The sequence below is a fragment of the Antechinus flavipes genome, chromosome 2 (genome assembly GCF_016432865.1).
Source record: "Antechinus flavipes isolate AdamAnt ecotype Samford, QLD, Australia chromosome 2, AdamAnt_v2, whole genome shotgun sequence".
NCBI lineage: Eukaryota > Metazoa > Chordata > Mammalia > Dasyuromorphia > Dasyuridae > Antechinus > Antechinus flavipes.
The window spans coordinates 407,199,694-407,217,887 of NC_067399.1; the positions used below are offsets into that span (position 1 = coordinate 407,199,694).

At 38.2% G+C, this 18,194-nt stretch overlaps 1 protein-coding gene across 1 annotated transcript in view; it reads left to right on the top strand.

Annotated features, from left to right (window-relative positions):
- ITK (IL2 inducible T cell kinase) overlaps positions 1-9,607 on the top strand; it is an 85,912-nt gene extending 76,305 nt beyond the window's left edge. The window contains exons 14-17 of the mRNA XM_051978794.1: positions 174-238; positions 329-447; positions 5,252-5,409; positions 7,192-9,607. Coding sequence (XP_051834754.1) covers positions 174-238; positions 329-447; positions 5,252-5,409; positions 7,192-7,263 — 414 coding nt within the window. The 3' untranslated portion in view covers positions 7,264-9,607. The remainder of the gene's footprint in view (positions 1-173; positions 239-328; positions 448-5,251; positions 5,410-7,191) is intronic.
- The last annotated feature ends 8,587 nt before the right edge of the window (positions 9,608-18,194 follow it).

The following is an 18,194-nucleotide window of genomic DNA, read 5'->3' on the forward strand; positions in this document are numbered from 1 at the left end:
AGACACCTTCTAAGTAACTTCCAGCGGGGGAGTCGTGAGGCTTAATTAATGTTTGTAAAGCTCCCTTGATGTCCTTGCACAACAAATAACACAGGCAGAATACTATGATTATAAGAGACTTTAATTACTGATTACTTGCCAACCGTTTCCCTTTTCTTCTGCCTCAATTTCAGGCCGCCAGGAACTGTTTGGTGGGAGAAAACCAGGTCATCAAAGTGTCAGACTTTGGCATGACAAGGTGAGCAGCCAGGCTGGATGGGCGCTAGCCTCCCTCAGTGGGGTCCCCCTCCCCTTAAGTTGGCTCTTATTCCCTGCCCTTCTTTTCCAGGTTTGTTCTCGACGACCAGTATACAAGCTCGACAGGCACCAAATTCCCTGTGAAGTGGGCGTCCCCAGAGGTTTTCTCTTTCAGTCGTTATAGCAGCAAATCTGATGTGTGGTCATTCGGTAAGTTTCTGTCCAGCTTCCCCACTGACCCACTGGGTCAAGTGGGGCAAGTTGTGCCTCTGTGGACCTCAGGTTCTTCATCTGTGGAAAACAAAACAAAACACCCCAGCAAGTTGATGGGAGTTATCTTTAAGGCCCCCTGCAACTTTAGTAGTCTGGGTTTGTTATTTGTTTTTCCTTTAAATGCTTGTAAATAATAATAAAGAGGTATTTTTAGATGAGCCTTCTTCAGGGAAATTTTTTTGACAACTTAACACACTAATACATTACTATTTATTGACTGAATACTAACTATGTGCTCAACACTGAGTACCTACTATGGGGGATATGAGGGAAATGGAAGACAGTCTCTCAGAGATGACTAGTTGAAAAATTCATCTAATCCTCAGAGTTGAAGGAATCTCAATGGTCTAGATACAACCCAATAACTGCCTGAACAATGATCTCTTGCATTGTATTTGTGATAGCAGCAGGGTATAATGGATAGAACAAAAGACTTAAGAATCCAGAAGTTTCAAATCTTACCCATATGCTTATTAATTGTTTGAACTTAAGCAAGTTGCTTTACATCTCCAGGCCCCAGCATCCTCACCTATAAAATGATCTGAGATACCTTTGAGCCCTAAACTTACAATCCCTTAATGAGAAGTTAACCAGTCTTTCCTTGAGGATCTGCACAAAAAGGGAATCCAACATCTCTCAAGACAGCCAGTTCTTCTTTGGGGGCTGACCTAGTTCTAGGTGATTCAATATGTAGAAGGCTGAACTTCGGGTCAGGAAGAACTGGGTTCAAATATGACTTCAGACATTTGCCAGGCGTGTAACATTGAGCAAATCTCTGTTATCTCTAGTGTCTGTGATCTCAGTGGGCAGAAGTACCTATAAAGATGAAATCATAGTTCTTTGAAGTCAAGAGAGGGACCGTGTTTACTATATATGTGCCTCATATATTTCCACAGTGATCTCAATTTCTTCATCTGTAAAGTGGGCTTATCCATCTTTGATGTTCACTTAACATCCAACTCTCACCTTGGCTCCCAGGAACTATGGCACAGCAGCCACATATCATTGGAACCATCTTAGCAGATGGGCTAAAACAGGATGAGCTAACCCACAGACCTCAAAACTATAAGCAAGTTAGGGGGATATCTTTCCCCAGTGGAATGAGCAGATGAGAACAATTTGTTTCAATGGCCACAAAAGCAGCTAAAGCAGACACTGTGGCGTGCTTAGAGCTTCATCAGACATTGAAGATGTCAACATCATTTACTACATCCTAGAACAGTGGTTCTCAAACTTTTGTTCTCAATATCTTCATGTTGTTAAAAAAAAACTATCGAGGATCTGTTCAAAGAGTTTTTGTTCACATGGGTTATATTTATAACTATTTACTACATTAGAAATAAAAAAAATTTGAATTTGTAGATCCTCTGAAAGGTTTTCAGAGATCCCAGCAATTCTTTGGACCACACTTTGAGGACCACTGTAGGCCATCATCAGTCATCTTGACTGTAGTTCTGCTTCTGGACGTCGATGACTCTGAGAGAGTCAGTAAGACTGATGACTTGGTACAACTCTGCCTGACTTAAACCCAATCTACAAGGAAGTCATCCCCCCATGATGTGATTCAGCCTCTTCGAAAATGAAGGATAAACACCACAGTGAGGAATAATTGTAGCCCTTATTTTGTAGGGCTGGTGTAAGAATCAAATGAATTAATATGGATAGAGCAAACTATAGAATTGTTATCTTTGTTGTTAATGAACTTTCTTAAATTTATCTACACTGATCCTCAGACAACAAATATACAGTCTGACACCTAGTCCACAATCAAAGCCTTTGTAGTTTGAAAGGATTATCACCCTCTGGCATTGCCTTTAAGAACCCAGCATCACAGCCAGGTCATAAGGGACACATCAGATTGGAATTCAGCGGAGGGACTCTTCCTAAAAGAACAAAAGCATAATTTTGTTTCAGGAGATGATATATAGCACAGAGAGTAGTAAAATATGAAGTGCTCATTTATATGGTATAGGCAGAGTCACTGATATTCTGTAAGAGAAAGATCAGTGTACTGGAAACCCTTCTTTTCTCATATTGGAGTGACAAGCTGGCTGGCTGTGCCTTCAGATGATGATTATAGGGATTATTTGGGGGAGGGTCCTCTGTCCTATTAGCAATGCTTTAGGTGGTCCCTTAGAGAAGCAGGTGCTCCGGTGACCTATCTGTTATAGTCATTGTTTTATCATACAGTAGCCCAGCTTACATAACATCGAGACACAGAGTGGTAATAGGTTCTGCTACCTGCTTGTCTATTCAATTCCTTTGCTGCAGGTGAAGAGAAGGTAATCACAAGAGTTCTTGGTTTCTCCCAAATGAATGGTTTCTGACTCCAGACTCTTCCCCCCTTAAATCCATCCTATATTCCATTGCCAGATTAATCTTAAGGCACCACTGGGCATGTCACTACCCAGATCAAAAACTTTAGCAGCTCCCCACTGCCTGAGAGATGCCCCCTTAGTTTTGAAGTCAAAGTCCACCGATCTTCCTTCATAATTTTCTCCTATTCATGCTTTATACAACACTTGCACTGTAGTTGTACCTTTTAATTGATAGGTCACTGAATGCTTTCCATTTCTAGGTCTTTGCTCTTAATATTCCCTTTGCTCAAAGTGCATCATTCCTTCACTACCACCACCACCCTTTTTTTTGTATCTAAGTTTTAGCCTTGAGCATGGCTCAAGTCATGCATCTCACTTTTGGTGCTAAGTGTTCACTTTGCCCTCTAGTCTCTGTAAAAAATGTTGTTTATGTCAAAAATAGACCAAGGAGCCAGAATTCACCCTTGAGCTCTAGTTTGCCAACCCCTGGTCTATACCATATTTGTGCTATTTAAAATCATAGATTTAGAGCTGGAAATGACCTTTAAAGTTCCTCTACTCCAACCAATTTACAGATGAGCTGAGAACCAGAAAATTTACACTGTCATATGTATAGTGACAGAATTAGGATTTTAAGATAGATTCTCTGACTTTTATAAAATTTGATTACAAATTTAGCACTCTTTCCTCATTAGCTGTCTTTAGCTTGTCACCTTGTATTATTATAAATGTGTGCATGCATATATGCATGAATGTAAATATATACTTGCATTTATATTGTATACATACATATTATGTATATTTGCATATACATATACATATATGTAAATCGCCTGCATTTCCAACTTCATGTAATAGTCTGGAACGCAGGATTAAGATATTTTTTCTTTTGATCTCCAATAGTAGGTTATCTGTGATGTTCTTCAGTGATAATGCCATCCATGTGCATGATATTTATTCTTCTATTATGTCAGAAAGACAGCATTAGGATAGTTTCACCCAATCCAGATCATGTTAGAGGAGCAGAGCCATGTCTAAGCCCAGACATTTGCAATTTGCAAAGCATTTGAAGAAAAGCTCAAATAATAGAATGAACAGCAAGAAAATTATCAGAGACCATGGCTTTATCAATTTGAAGCTGTAAGAGACCTTATAAGATGACCAAGTTCAATTCCCCCCATTTTGCAAATGAAGAAACAAAGGACTACAGAAAAGAAGTGACTTCTCTAATGCTACCGAGGAATTAAGTGGTAGAGCTGGGATTTGAACTTAGTCCATGTGAATCAAAATTCCTCATTCTTTCGATCATAACATTCTATTTAGGCCTAAAAGACAGTATGAGACAGTGTTTAAAAGTATTGGATTTACTCTGGTCCAGAAAAACCAACTTAGAATCTCATTTCTGACTTATTTGCCATATAGTTCCTTTCCTTCTCTGAACCTCAGTTTCTATTATCTGTAAAACATATGAAATACAAAAAAAATTATAATATCTCCTTAATAAAGCTAATGTGACCTGAACTATAAGTACTATATAAATGAGCACTCACAGTATTATCCTAAAGGAAGAAAGGTTAAGAGACTTGGGGGCACACAAGAGTGGGGGCTGAAATATAGACTAACTCAAAATACTTTTCTTCAAATAAATGAAACATCATCAAATATGCTACACTTCAAAAAATTTTGTTGATGCTTTTTACCTGTACATCATATTTATTTCTGAATACACTGCTCCTTTCTGAACCCTCTTCATTGAGTCTCTCCTAGTAACAAATATTTTCAATGTAGTTTAGCCAAACCAACTGACTCATCAGCTAGCTATAACCTGCAACATTCCATACTCTATAGGCCTCCACCTCTTCCATGAAAGGATTAAGATGGTTTTTCTACCTCCAAACATTGTTTGGTTATGTAAATTGAAAAAAAATGGGCTAAAATCCTAGTAGGAGCTACTGTGGTTAGACATGAGCAAGAATGTCCTGAGAAATATTAAGTCTTGGGTCTTTGTTAAAAGTCAGAATTGATTAGTCCAAGCTGGCAGAAGTCTAGATTATGCGATTTTTATGTCGTTTTGGATGGATATTAATTTTTTTTTTGTTTTGGGATAGAGTCTACCCATGTCTTGAAGGATGTAAGTGCAGTGGCTACTCCTGGGCCTAATCCATTGCAATATTGATTGCTCTGGAATCTTTGTCTTGATTCATTTCTGACTTGAATCAGTTCACTCCTTCTTAAGCAGTCTGGTACTCCTGGGAGCTCACCATGATGGTGTTATAATTAGTGCAATGAATTGATCAGTTTTAGCCTCATTGCCACGTTGAGCCTTCAATCTCAAGCTACCCACCAGCCTCTCCAGTAATAAGGATTACAAGCAGCTGCTTAGTTTTTATTGTTAATCACAATATTTTTGTCCCTTTTTATAGGAGTCCTCATGTGGGAAGTCTTCAGCGAGGGCAAAATCCCTTATGAAAACAGCAGCAACACCAAGGTGGTGGAGGACATCAGCACTGGATACCGGTTGTATAAACCAAGGCTATGTTCCCCTCTCATCTACCAGATTATGAATTGTTGTTGGAAAGAGGTCAGTATGAGAGAGTCCTCCATTATCAAGTCCTTGTCATTTTGTAGTTCTTTCCTAGAAAAGTGTCATCAGTTTAAGAAATGAGATAAAAAGATGATTGGGTGATAGCAAATTTGAGCAGGAAACTGGTGTGGGGAAGTAGTTAAAAGCTACTAGGAACAGTAGATGATCAATCAATTGACTGGACATCTGTCATTGGTACACCAACTGAGATAAATTCAGAAGGACCCTTTACTAGGTTGGCTTTAGGATCATGAATTTTTTTGGTCTCATAAACTTGTAAAGACCATGGGCACTAAGTAGCTATGATTTGTCACATAGGAGAAGGATCTATAATGATAAAATTACAAGTTCTTGAAAATTTGAAATACACCGCAAGTGTATGTGTGCATCAAATATTTATTAAGTGTCTCTTATGTGCTAAACTCTGTGTTAGGTGCTAATGATAGCAATACACACACAGAGTGAAATAATCCCTAATCTCACAGATTTATATTCCAAAAAGAGGAGACAACAAGGACATATATAAATCAAATACAAAGTAGTGAAATACAAGATAGTTTGAAAGGGAGGGACTTGTGATTTCTCTCTCTCTTTCTCTGTCTCTGTGTTTCTCTCTGTCTCTGTCTATCTCTGTCCCCCTCTCTCTTTCTCTCTCTCTCTCTGTCACTCTGTCTCTATCTTTCTCTCTCCTGTGTGTTTCTCTCTGTCTCTGTCTTTATTATTCCATTTCTCTGAATGCATAGAATATTACTAATTGAATTTTCTGATTAATTTGAATTTCCTTTCTTGCTTTATTCTTGCTTTTGTAAATCTTTCTAAAAAGTCTGAGTTAACTTTTCTGCCATCCTAATGTAAAATAGATGCTCCATATTTGAATATTTTTCCCACAATCTTTCAGAACCTGTTCATTATCACTTTGAATACCGAGGATTACTGTAGACACCAAAGATGCAGACACAGAATTTCTAACTGATTCAGCTAAATAGTTACTGGCTAATCCCAAGAAATTGTTGTTGTTTTTAAGAGTAAATAGCTAGTATCAGTTTCTTTCCTTTAATTCAATTCAGTTCAATTCAGTAAACATTTACTGGGTACCTACTATGTGTTAGGTATTACACAAAGCACTAGCAATACAAGTAAGAAAAAAACAATCCTTGCACTCACTGAGCTTATAATCTAATGGAGGAAGACATTACACAAAAGGAGGCAAAAAGGAAAAAGGAAGTGGATAAGGTCACCAGAAATATCTTATTCCATGGATTTGAAACCAGGAAGAGCAGTGATGTAGAGTGAAGTATAAGTCTAAGTTTTGCCCTCTATAAAGGAAGATATTGAGAGGAAATTGTTACTCTACTCTTCAGCCCTCCTATCAGAGGAGAGGAGAGGAGACTTGAGGGAGGGGAGTATCCAAGGCTTGAGGTAGCAACATGGTAACAAGATTAGAAGTGATGAACTTATTGTAGGAAGAGCATCTTGTTCTGTGTAATGGAAACTAAGCAGTGCAGCAGATGATGCTGGAATATGGAAAAAGCAGAGGGAACAGTGAGGAAGAAACTTCAATTAATTAAAGATTCAAAAAAGTTAAATTATGGTTGAGGGTTTTTGTTCAATGTCTGTACACACACACACAAACACACGCATCTCCTGTTTATTTGTAATGGATGAGTGTGTTGGCAAATCATGATTTGGACTGTTACAGGATGGAAAACACTGCTTTAGGGCTGTTGGATTTGTTTCCTGGGAAGATTCACACTACTGTGCTTTCCTCCCTCTCTCTAGAAACCAGAAGACAGACCATCTTTTGCTAGCCTGCTGTGTCAGCTGGCTGAAATCGCTGAATCTGCACTTTAAGCCAGAATCTCTGGGACTGCCAAATACAAGCTCTAACCAGGGGTCTCTACGGCCCCCTGGGCAGCAAGTGTCTGAGTGGGGACAGGGAGTTCCTCCCTTCACAGAGCATTAAGGACAACCTCCATCCCAACCCTTTCTAAAGGCCCTGAGACCTGCCTGAGCCAGGCTCCAGACCTGCTAGGAAAGCAGTAATTTGAGAGTTACCTAGAGAATAGGGGGAGCCAGATTGGAATACAGAAAAGGTGGCAGAGGTCAGAACTATCCTGAAGCCCACTACTCAACTAACCTCATGCACGGAGGACAAGACTCAGTCCGGAAGCTTTTTGTGGGGTATTTCTTGAACATGAAATGGGGAAGGAGAGAAGCTATATTCTAACCCCGTGGCCTAAATGAGGCTTTCATTAGACTCAATAACTCCACACCCCAGAATTTTCAAAGCCTTTCAGGCCCACATGCTTTGCAGCAGAACAAGCATGCACTCTCCTACCCACCCCCGCAAGGAAACAGGGAGCTGCATCAGCTGTGCCAGGTACATTGCCCACCACCGAGAACCACAGCTTCCTGCCCATGTGCAGAGGAGGCTGAGATGACTCCCCGGTGTGGACGGGCTCAGCAGCAGCTGGCTGCAGTTGCAGCGAGCAACCCTGGCACCTGTCTGCTCAGAGGAGATGGATGGAGCCCCCATCTCTTACTGAGCAGGAGAAAAAACTGAGCTCTCAGGGGCAGCCAAGTCACTGTGTGAGTCTTGTGTTTCTGGAGGGATGGGGGAAGACAAAATGGAAGGTTTACAGGTAGGGTTAAGTTCCAAGATTCACAAACATCGAGAAGGAACAAGGAGTCAGTGCATTCTCTCTAACACAGGTGGGTGGCAACTGTCAGATGGGTGAGAAATCCCCCAGTCAGTTACCTAGGTGGGAGGCAAGAGCAAAAAGAGAAAACAAGTCTACGTGGTTTTTGATCTCCTGAAGTCATTCCCAGTCTCTGTAAACTAGAATGTAATTCCCATTCTTCTGCTCTGTATCTTTTACTTCTCACAGTGATCCTACTACAATTTAGTTCAGCATGAGAACAAGGCAAGAAGCAATCATTTATTAAGCACCTGCTATGTGCGGGACCAGTACTGTGCTAGGTGCTTTACAAATAGTCTCTCATTTGGTTCCCACCACAACCTTGGTGCTTTTATTATAAAGCTGAGGAAACTGAGGTAAAGAGAAGTTAGATGACCTATCCAGGATCTCATAGCTAGTAAGTACATGAGATCATATTTGAACTGACTCCAGGTGCAGTCTTGTAGCTGCCTAAACATACATTTATTAAGCATCTAGTGGATACAAGGACTACAGAGACTGTATCTGTCAACAATCTTTATGTTGTTCAGCTTTTTAGAAATGATTAAACACTGATCATTTGGAAAATAATAGTGCTTGATACATTAGTGGCCCTAAAATTGCATGCCAAGCAACATTATTACATGAATCCATTTACTGTATAAGTTGTGACATTGCTATTTCTAATTTTGTATTGAAAGAGAAAAATAGAAAATACCAGGTTTTCATGTTGTTGGATTTTTATTGGTAGTGGTTGGTTTATTTTTAGCAGACTTTGAAGAAAAGCTTCTGCAGTCTTTTTTTTTTTTTTTTAACACCTTGTAGCCTAATATAAGACAGGTCAGTTTTCTATCTTATTCGGGTAGTTATTTGAGAAATTACTGAATATGTCATAATATGTTCTTTGTAGACCGTGGAATAATTTGCTAATCCAAGAATCAAATGTTTTAATACCTTTAAGGGGAGCAGATGATTTCACTTACCTAACCAAAATAATTTCTATATATACAATTGTTTTGTTTTAATGGTGGGGCTAAAAGTCAGACTTTTCTTTGGAAATACTCGAGACCTCTGAAACTTTCAGCCTAGAATAGAAGCGTCTGGACTGATTGATTCCAGTGGTCTTTTTGTTTTCTGTAATATCCTATATGTTATGTTGTTTGCTTGTTTTCTTTTTCAAGCAATTTTATTGTGAATTTGACAGGACCTGTGGAAATATTTCATTCTTCAGCTATCCAGTGCTTCAAATCCAATTTTTTTCTGGTGTTTTTTTCTCTGAAAATGGTGTCTTAATAATAGAAACTCGCATTCGGGTCAGTTTTCTAGTCTTATTTTGCATTTATCTGCAATATTCCTTTGAGAGTATATATTTATATTTTAGTGAATTATAGTATTTATGAGTTGACAGCTGTATCTAGCAATGGAATGAAGTAATATACAATAAATGTTATAATTTTTCTTATTGCACAAAGCATAAAGCCAGTCATGTTCAATAAATGCAATTCTTCCCACTGTGACTATCGTGTATAAGATTTCAGTTCAAATATGGAATATAACATATTAACCAAAACTTTCATGCCTATAAAAAAAATTCTCACCTGGATCTAGATTAATGAAATAAGTAAAAACCTACACTTTTACTTAGGGTCAAAATTGACTAATTAACTGGACCCAAAGATTAGTAAATAAATTGAAACCAATAAAGAGGGAGGTCTTCAGTGGAGTTTCTGAGATTTTTGTCCTTATCCCTGTCCTACTTAATACTTTTAACAGAGATGAAGATGAAGGCATCCTCAAACCAATCAAACTGAAATCTATAAAACTTAGAGGTATAGATAATATGTTGGATGCCAGAACGAGATAAAGTGAGGATATTAAAGATTGAAATAAGGGACTGAAGCTAATAAAATTTAATAAGACTAAAGATAAAGTATAATACTTGGGTTCAAAAAATCAATTGTAAAAACATGGAATAGAAAAGATATATCTAGAAAAACTGTAAAGAAGGTTTGGTAATTTTTGTGGGCATACTAGCCCAATAGCAGATAGTAGTGTGTTTATAGCAACCAACCAAATCTCAATAGACTAAAGAACTTTTAGGCCACATTAATAGAAGGATAGTGTCCAGAAAGAGGGATTATAATAATTCTGCTGTCCTCTTCCTTGATTGGACACCCTTCATTCTGGGCTCACCATTTTAGGAGGTACAAATGGCAACCTTGAGCCTATACAGAGGAGGATACTCATGAATGCTGAGGGAACCTAAAGCCATGTAGTAATTGATGATATTTAGCCTGAAGAAGAAAAAACTTAAGGGAAATTAATCTTCAAAAGTTTTCAAAGAACATGTTAAAGAGGGTTAAACTGGTCATCTTAACTTTAGAAGGTAATGTGTGCCCATTAAATGACATTAATTTCCAAAGTACATTATATTTCCAACATAATGAAAACATTCCTAACAATTAAGAGTGAAATGGATTTCATCAGGCAATAGCAAGTTCTCCATCACTTGAAGACCGTAAGTAAAAAGCTGAATGTCCTCTTATGGGGAAATCATAAGCTTCTTGTTTTGAGTTCAGGTTGGATGAGGTGCCTTCTGGAGTCCATTTCAACATTGGGATTCATCTTGTCAGAAAAGTTTTATTCAAGACTAAATTCTTTTCTGATGCTCATTATCCTTCTCCCCAAGCTATTGGTGCCATCCCCAAATCACCTGAGCTAAACCAAGTCAAGGGCAAGCAATAGACCTGAAACCCTGCATGAGTTAGGAGCATGTGAATGCTTCACCAGGGGCAGAATGGCCAAAGAGAACGATTTATTCCAATGACCATGAAGGTTGAAGCAAGCACTGTTGAGCCCTAAAGCTTAGTCAGTAATTAAAGCTGTCAAGGTCATCCATTGCATCCTGGTCAAGATTTTTTGTCTTGTCTCTGGACGTTGATGATTCTGGAAGAAACAGTGAAGCTTAACAACTTTGTGAGACTCTGCCTCTCTTAAATCCAATTCATGTGATGGTATCTCAAGATATTGCCCTGTATTGTCAGTGATCTTTAAAATGAAGGATGAACAACAACAACCACAATAATTTTGTATAGGTTTTAAATATATCTGTATATATGTGTATTATTTTCTTCAGACAGATGGTAAACTCCTTAAATTCAGGGACTTTTTTTTACTTGTGTTTTTGTATCCCCAGAATCATTCACAATGCCTGACACATAGTAGGTGCTTGGCAAATGACCGCCAATTATTATTGTAATATTAACTTCTGAGTACTTAATGATCTAGAACAAAATTGAGTCTAAAGAGCCAAGGTAAGTAGTGAAGCAGTAAGCTATGAATGATTTTTCCTTTTTTTTAAAAAAAAAGTTTCATTATATTTTAAAATGTAAAAAATATTCTTAGCATATTGGCCTGGATTTGACCTTTGAGCCATAGTTTGCAGACTGTGCCAGAGAGGGAAAGGAAAAGGTTTTCAATATAGCTTTGCAATTCAGCTGCCTAGAAGATGAGCGGGAAAGGACTTTAGAGACTCACATTGAAAGAAACAACTTGAGCCACTAATAAGTTACTACTCCATCGGAGACACTTAATTAACCAGAAGACCATTAGCTGTGGGTGAGAAAGCATCTGCTTTCCACACATGTTGTAATAATAATAGCTGGTATACATGCAGATACTTTATCTCATTTGATCTTCATGACAACCTTGTGAAGTAGGAACTTCAGATATTATTCTTATTTTACAGATGAAGAAACTGAGTCTCAAAGACGTTAAGTGATTTTATTACTAAAAACATTTAGAGGCAGAATTTTAACTTACCTCCCTACTTTCTTCAAATTCTACAGTTGCTACTAAATCACACTGATTCTCTAGTAATTCAGTCAATAAACACTTATTAAGCACTTACTATGTGCCAGGCGGCTGTGCTAACTTCTGGGAATAGATACAAAGAAAGGCCAAAACAAAACAAAACAAAACCAAAAAAAAGTATTTGCTCTCTAGGAGATCAATGATGGGAGGGACAGCATGCAAATTGGAGATAATTAACAGAGGGAGGGGACAAGAATTAAGTGGGATGAGGAAAACCTTCCTGCAGAAAGTATGATTGTATCTGGGAGTATCAAAGAAACCAAGAAGAGTGAGAAGAAAGAGAATTTCTAGCATAGGAATTCTGTGGAAATGCCTAAAATCTAGTATGATAGTGTACCTACAATTTACCTGGTCATATATTTCTCATCTGGATTCTTTTTTTTTTTTAATTTTTTAATAACTTTTTATTGATAGAACGCATGCCAGGGTAATTTTTTACAGCATTATCCCTTGCATTCACTTCTGTTCCGATTTTTCCCCTCCCTCCCTCCACCCCTTCCCCCAGATGGCAAGAGTCCTTTACATGTTGAATGGGTTGCAGTATATCCTAGATACAATATATGTGTGCAGAACCAAGCAGTTTTCTTGTTGCACAGGGAGAATTGAATTCAGAAGGTATAAATAACCCAGGAAGAAAAACAAAAATGCAAGCAGTTTATATTCATTTCCCAGTGTTCTTTCTCTGGGTGCAGCTGCTTCTGTCCATCTTTCTCATCTGGATTCTTGATGAATGATCTGGGAGAACAAATGATCTGGTGTGGAACAAAACAATAATAATAATAATAATAACCTTAAGTAGCTTTAATATAATGCTTTAAAGTTTGCAAAGCTCTTTGCAAATTTGATCTCATTTTATTCTCACAACAATCCTGGAATTTAAGTACTATTATTATCCCCATTTTACAGATAAGGAAACTGAGGTAGACAGAAGTTAAATGATTGAAGTTGCATTCATACTTCAGTCTTCTGGACTCCAGGCTCCACACTCTACCCACTGAGCTTTTTTTTTTTTTTTTTTTTTTTTTTAAATTCTGCATTTTATATAGCTGTTCCAGAATGAGAGGACATCTAACCTTAAATAGTGGCCTGGAAGGAGGAAGCACCTCAGATTATGAAAAAGATCGGAAGTCCATTTCATTAAGGGAGACCATGGACCCTTTAATAAAGTGCCACTGGCTCAGCTCTGCCCCAATCTCTCTTATTGTAGATGGGATAATTTTAATCCCCACAAAAGGACTTCAAGGTCATCTAGTCCAACCTAGAGCTGAACAAGAATTCCCTCCACAACATTCTCAATAAGTAAATCAATCAATCAACAAACATTCATTAAGGACTCACTGTGTTACAGGAAGAGTGCTAAATACCAGGATTACAAAGAAAGGCAAAAATAGGCCGCGGTCAAACACTGCTTGAAGACAACTAATGAGGGGGGAACCTGAGCTTCCTGAGGTTGCTTATTTTGCTTTTGTACAGCTTGGATTTCAGTATTTTCCTGCAATTAAACCTCAATCTGCCTCTTTGCAATCTCTCCTCAAAGTTCTTAGTTTTATTCTTTGGAACTAAACAGAGCAAGGGTAATAATCCCTCTTCCATATGCTAGTTCATCAAAGACTGGAGCACAGCTGTCATGTCCCCTTAAATCAGACCTTCTTAACCTGATGGAAACTTAAAAAACAAAGATAGCTATATTTTAATATAATTGGTTTTCTTTGCAATTCTACGTGTTTTATTTTATGAAATTAAAAACATTGTTCTGAGAAAGGGTCCATAGGCTTGACTGGATCGGAGACACAGAAATTTGGAAGGATTACTTAAGTCTTTTTTCCATCCTTCAGCTGATTATCTCTCTCATTCTCCTTCACTGGATGTTACAGCTAAATCAGGGGTTGTCTCAAAATGTGGTTCCAAATGCTGAACACCATAAGCCAGCTGTGGGCTACAAAAGGCAGAGTACGTTGGCCTTGGGACAACCTCCCAAGATCAAGACACCATACCTTTGTACCAAAGGCAAAGACTGACATTTGGTTTTAGCCTGCAGTGGCTCTCTCCTAGAGGGCCACAGGCAAACTGGTTGAGTCTCCTGATATTGAAACACACTTACCACAGAGGAAGAACGCACAATAAATCCATTTATACATGTCCTCAATGAACTTTGAGGCCTAAGGGCTTCTTTATAGGGCTCTCTAGGTTAATATAGCACAGGGCGATGAGTAACAACCATAATCCCATCAAGAAAAAAAAATCAGTTAAAAAAACATGAGCAGGAAGCAGTCTGGTCAGAACCACAGAATTTGAGTCTGAAAGTTCCAAAATCCTGGACTTTTTCTATTTACCAAGCTGCCTTTTAAACTTTAAAATGGAGGTGAACAGGGAACATAGTCTGAAGCAGCTAGACAGCACTGCAGTGCCTCAGACACTTAGTAGCTGTGTGACCCTGAGCAAATCACTTTACTCTATTACATTATCAAAGACTGTTCTAAATATATTCTAAGATCTATTGTTTAATTATTCTATCTTTTTGTAAAATGCTAGTATAAGCAGCAATGGGGAGCCCCTAATGCGCTTGTAATGAGGTTTTGCTGTGTAAAATGATCCAAGACAGGGGCACCATGTTGGGGATGGCAAAGATCTGATGCTTCTGGTTGAGGACATCACATGTTACCTTACCACAAGGTGGAGAGATTTCTTTCCATTGATTGTGGGTAGCTGGAAGAGGTAGAGTCTATAAAACTACCAGACTCTCTGTCTCTGTCTCTCTTTTTCTCTCAGTGTACATGGGGTTGAAGGTCTTGTCCCCCCCAAACATGGTCGCTATGTACTGAACCATCCTTCTCCTTTTTAGTTCTGCTGGCCCTAAGAATTAGATTTGGGGCTTTGCTGTAAGATCCAGAGATGGAATCTAATGATGACATTAGAACCAGAATTCCAGGATAGATGTTGTTGCCTACCCAGCAGGAAAAACCTAAAAAGTTAGGATGTTGGGACCCAGCCCAGGAGGACTTTGGACTTGGAACTTGGTGAGACAAATTCTATATAGAAACTGTGAATCTGATCCCTTTCCTCTCCTCAGAGACTGAAATGGTATAAAGATGGGTTTTGCTCCCATCTTTGTTTAGAGTTAGGAAATATTTGGTTTGTTCTTGCTAGACCTTTGAAATAAGTATTTGTTTCTAAAATCTATTATGTAATGTAATTAAATAGAACTGGGTTGCATGGGACTCCTAAAACTGAGGGAACATAGTTGGTGGGGATAACAATGGCAGAAATCAGTCACCCTCCCCCAAGTCTCTTCAGACTGCTGAAGAACCCTAGGGGAGAAATGAAATGTATTATACCTGGGTTTCAGGCAATGGGGAGCAGGGTTGTCACTCATACACACCTTCCTTATATTCTTGACAAAAAACCCTTCAAGATTTAAGGTTTTTAATGGATACAAAACACCTTGGTTTCAGCCTAATGGGTAATTAGGTGATGTAGTAGATAGATCGCTAAGCCCAGAGGACCTAAATTCAAACTGACCTCAGACTCTTCCTAGCTACATGATTCTAGGCAAGTCACTTACCCCTGTTTGCCTCAGTTTCCTTGTCTGTCAAATGAACTGGAGAAGGAAATGGCAAACCACTCCAATATTTTTGCCAAGAAAATCCCAAATAGAGTCACAAAAAGTGAAAAACAACTGAACAACCCTAATGGTGAACAACTTATATCTCCAATAAAGGCTAAAAGTTAATTAAGCCCTTTTCACTGTGTAAAATAACCAAATACTTCTTTTTAGTGGCGATGGAGGTGGCTGAAGGCGAGAAGGCAGGTCACAGAAGTTAATTTATAGGGCCAAGGTGACACAGTCCATAACCACATTCAAATGTAGGAATGCTCCATAGAATCTCAGAATATCAGAATTGGGAGAATTTCTATGACCATCTGTTCCAACCTATATCTCAGAAAAATATCTCCTGTTGATTAACATATATAAAATATGCATTCCATTCTTGCCTGCATTTTCCCCAAGTTTTTATTTATTTAGTTTATTTTACATTGAAGGCAGCTATGGTCTGGCCTTTAATCATTCTGTACGGTGTAATGAACAGAAGATTGGACATTGATTCAAAAAAGCTTGGATTCTAATCCCATTCTAGAATCTCTACCTTTTGACCATACCAAATATAAATTGTATTCAGTAGATCTATAACTAGGACAAGGCAGTGGAGATTTTAATGCACCAGAATTTACAGGACACACAAACTTATACAGATTGTTCAATTTTCAAAGTTATTCTTACATTTAGATAGCCTTGCTCTGTTTATCAATATTGAAGTAACTAACATTAGCACCTATTTAGCAAGAGCAATTAATCAAATTAGGAAACTGCCAGGTTGTTTCCCCTAAGCTACTAAAGTCCAGGTGACCTTCTACCCAGAATATTCTCTGTTCCTTTCTCCCATCTACCCAACAGTAGCTTTTATGATGTCCCAGGTTCTCCCTCCCAATGCCAGGCAATGTGCCAGGATCTATTCATCTTTGCCCTGGAGGATTATCTTGGAGCTTTGTTTCATCATAGAAGTAGGGGAACCAATGTCCTAGTTTCTCTCTCCATAAAAGTCAGTAATCCCAGGGTTTCTCCCTGAATTGGAATCCTAAAATCTCATCTCCTGCTCAATTTAATCAGTCTTGATTTTTATTGTATTTTCACTTTGGGAATTACAAACCTATGAAAGCATGCTATTTTACTGCTTGCCCTGGGCACCAAAATTACCAGTTACAATTCAGCAGAATTGTATTCAGCAGAGAGCTGAATAGCTCTCATACCATTTGAATGGGAAAAGAATCATTGGCAGCAGATCTTATGTCTATGAATTTACAGGCAAAGGGGAATCCTAATTTAATTAAACAAATATTTGTTAAGTTCATCTAAGCATTGAAGATACCAAAACAAATATAAAACAATCTCTGTCCTCAAGAGGCTTACTTTTTATGGGGGTGGAGGAGGAGGGATGGGGATATACAAATAGTACATATAAATAAATGTAAAACAAGGAAACCTGATGGGGAGAGATCCCTAACAACTGGGAAAGGGACTGAAAAGATTTCATAGAAAATGTGTTAGTTAAATATGAAGCTCAATTACTTCTTTCAGAAGATGGAATTTTAGCTGAGATTAGAAAGGAGGAAAGAAAGAAGGGAGGAATGAAAGAAGGGAAGAAGGCAAGGAGGTAGAAAAAGAGGGATTAAGAAAGGAGAAAGGAAGGAAGGTAGGGAAGGAGGAAGGAAAAGAGGAAAAGTTGTTTCAGTAACACCTGAGATCAGTGCCAAATGATCACAGAGTTTGTGAAGAGGTGAGAAAGACAGAAATGTAGGAAGGGTCCAGTCAGGAAAAGCTTTAAAAAAAAAAAAAAAAAGAAACAGAAACAGAAAAATTGATGTTTTGGTCTGAAGGCAGTAGGGAACCCTACAAGTTGTTTTGTTTTTTGTTTGTTTGGTTTTAATAGCAGAGTGACATGTTCAGACCTAAGCTTTAGAAAGATCAGTTTGACAGTTGAGTTGGAAGCAAAGGCTAAATTTCAGTTAGAGATTAGTGTGATAAATAAATTCCCCTCCCCATCCAAGTTTACAGATCTCCTGGATCCTAGCTTAAGAATCCTTGATCTGACATCTTCATCATACAATAAAAGAAACTGAGGCACAAAAAGGCACAATAAAGTATGGATTCGTGGCTAATCTGGAACTAAAACTCAAGTCCACAGCCCTCATTCCATGATACCATAGGGTCCTTCAGAAGACATTTTATTATGTATTACTATCTTTCCAAGGAGGAGATATACCACTGTAGATTGATAACCTGGAAGGCAGTAAGACCTAGATTAAGTCCCATCTCTAACATACCCTGACTCTCTCTCTTACCATGGGCAAGTCACTTAATCCTTAGTGCCCCTGGCAATTCTCTAGGACCACACAATCTTTATTTTCTCTTGAGAAAATAACTACAAACTAATAAGGTAGAGGGCGTTTCCTCACCTGGAACTTCTCCACACAAATGAAATCACAGGCTCATTCCCTGAGATTATCTTAATTATATCTGCAAAACCTCAAAAATAGATTGCAAGAGTCAAAGGAACCATTTATAATTAAGATCTCATGCATATGCAGCTAGGTTTAAAAAAAAATTATTATCAAGACACTGAATCAATATTTCAACAGAAGAATGTATAATTCCTGGAAAATAAAAATCATTCT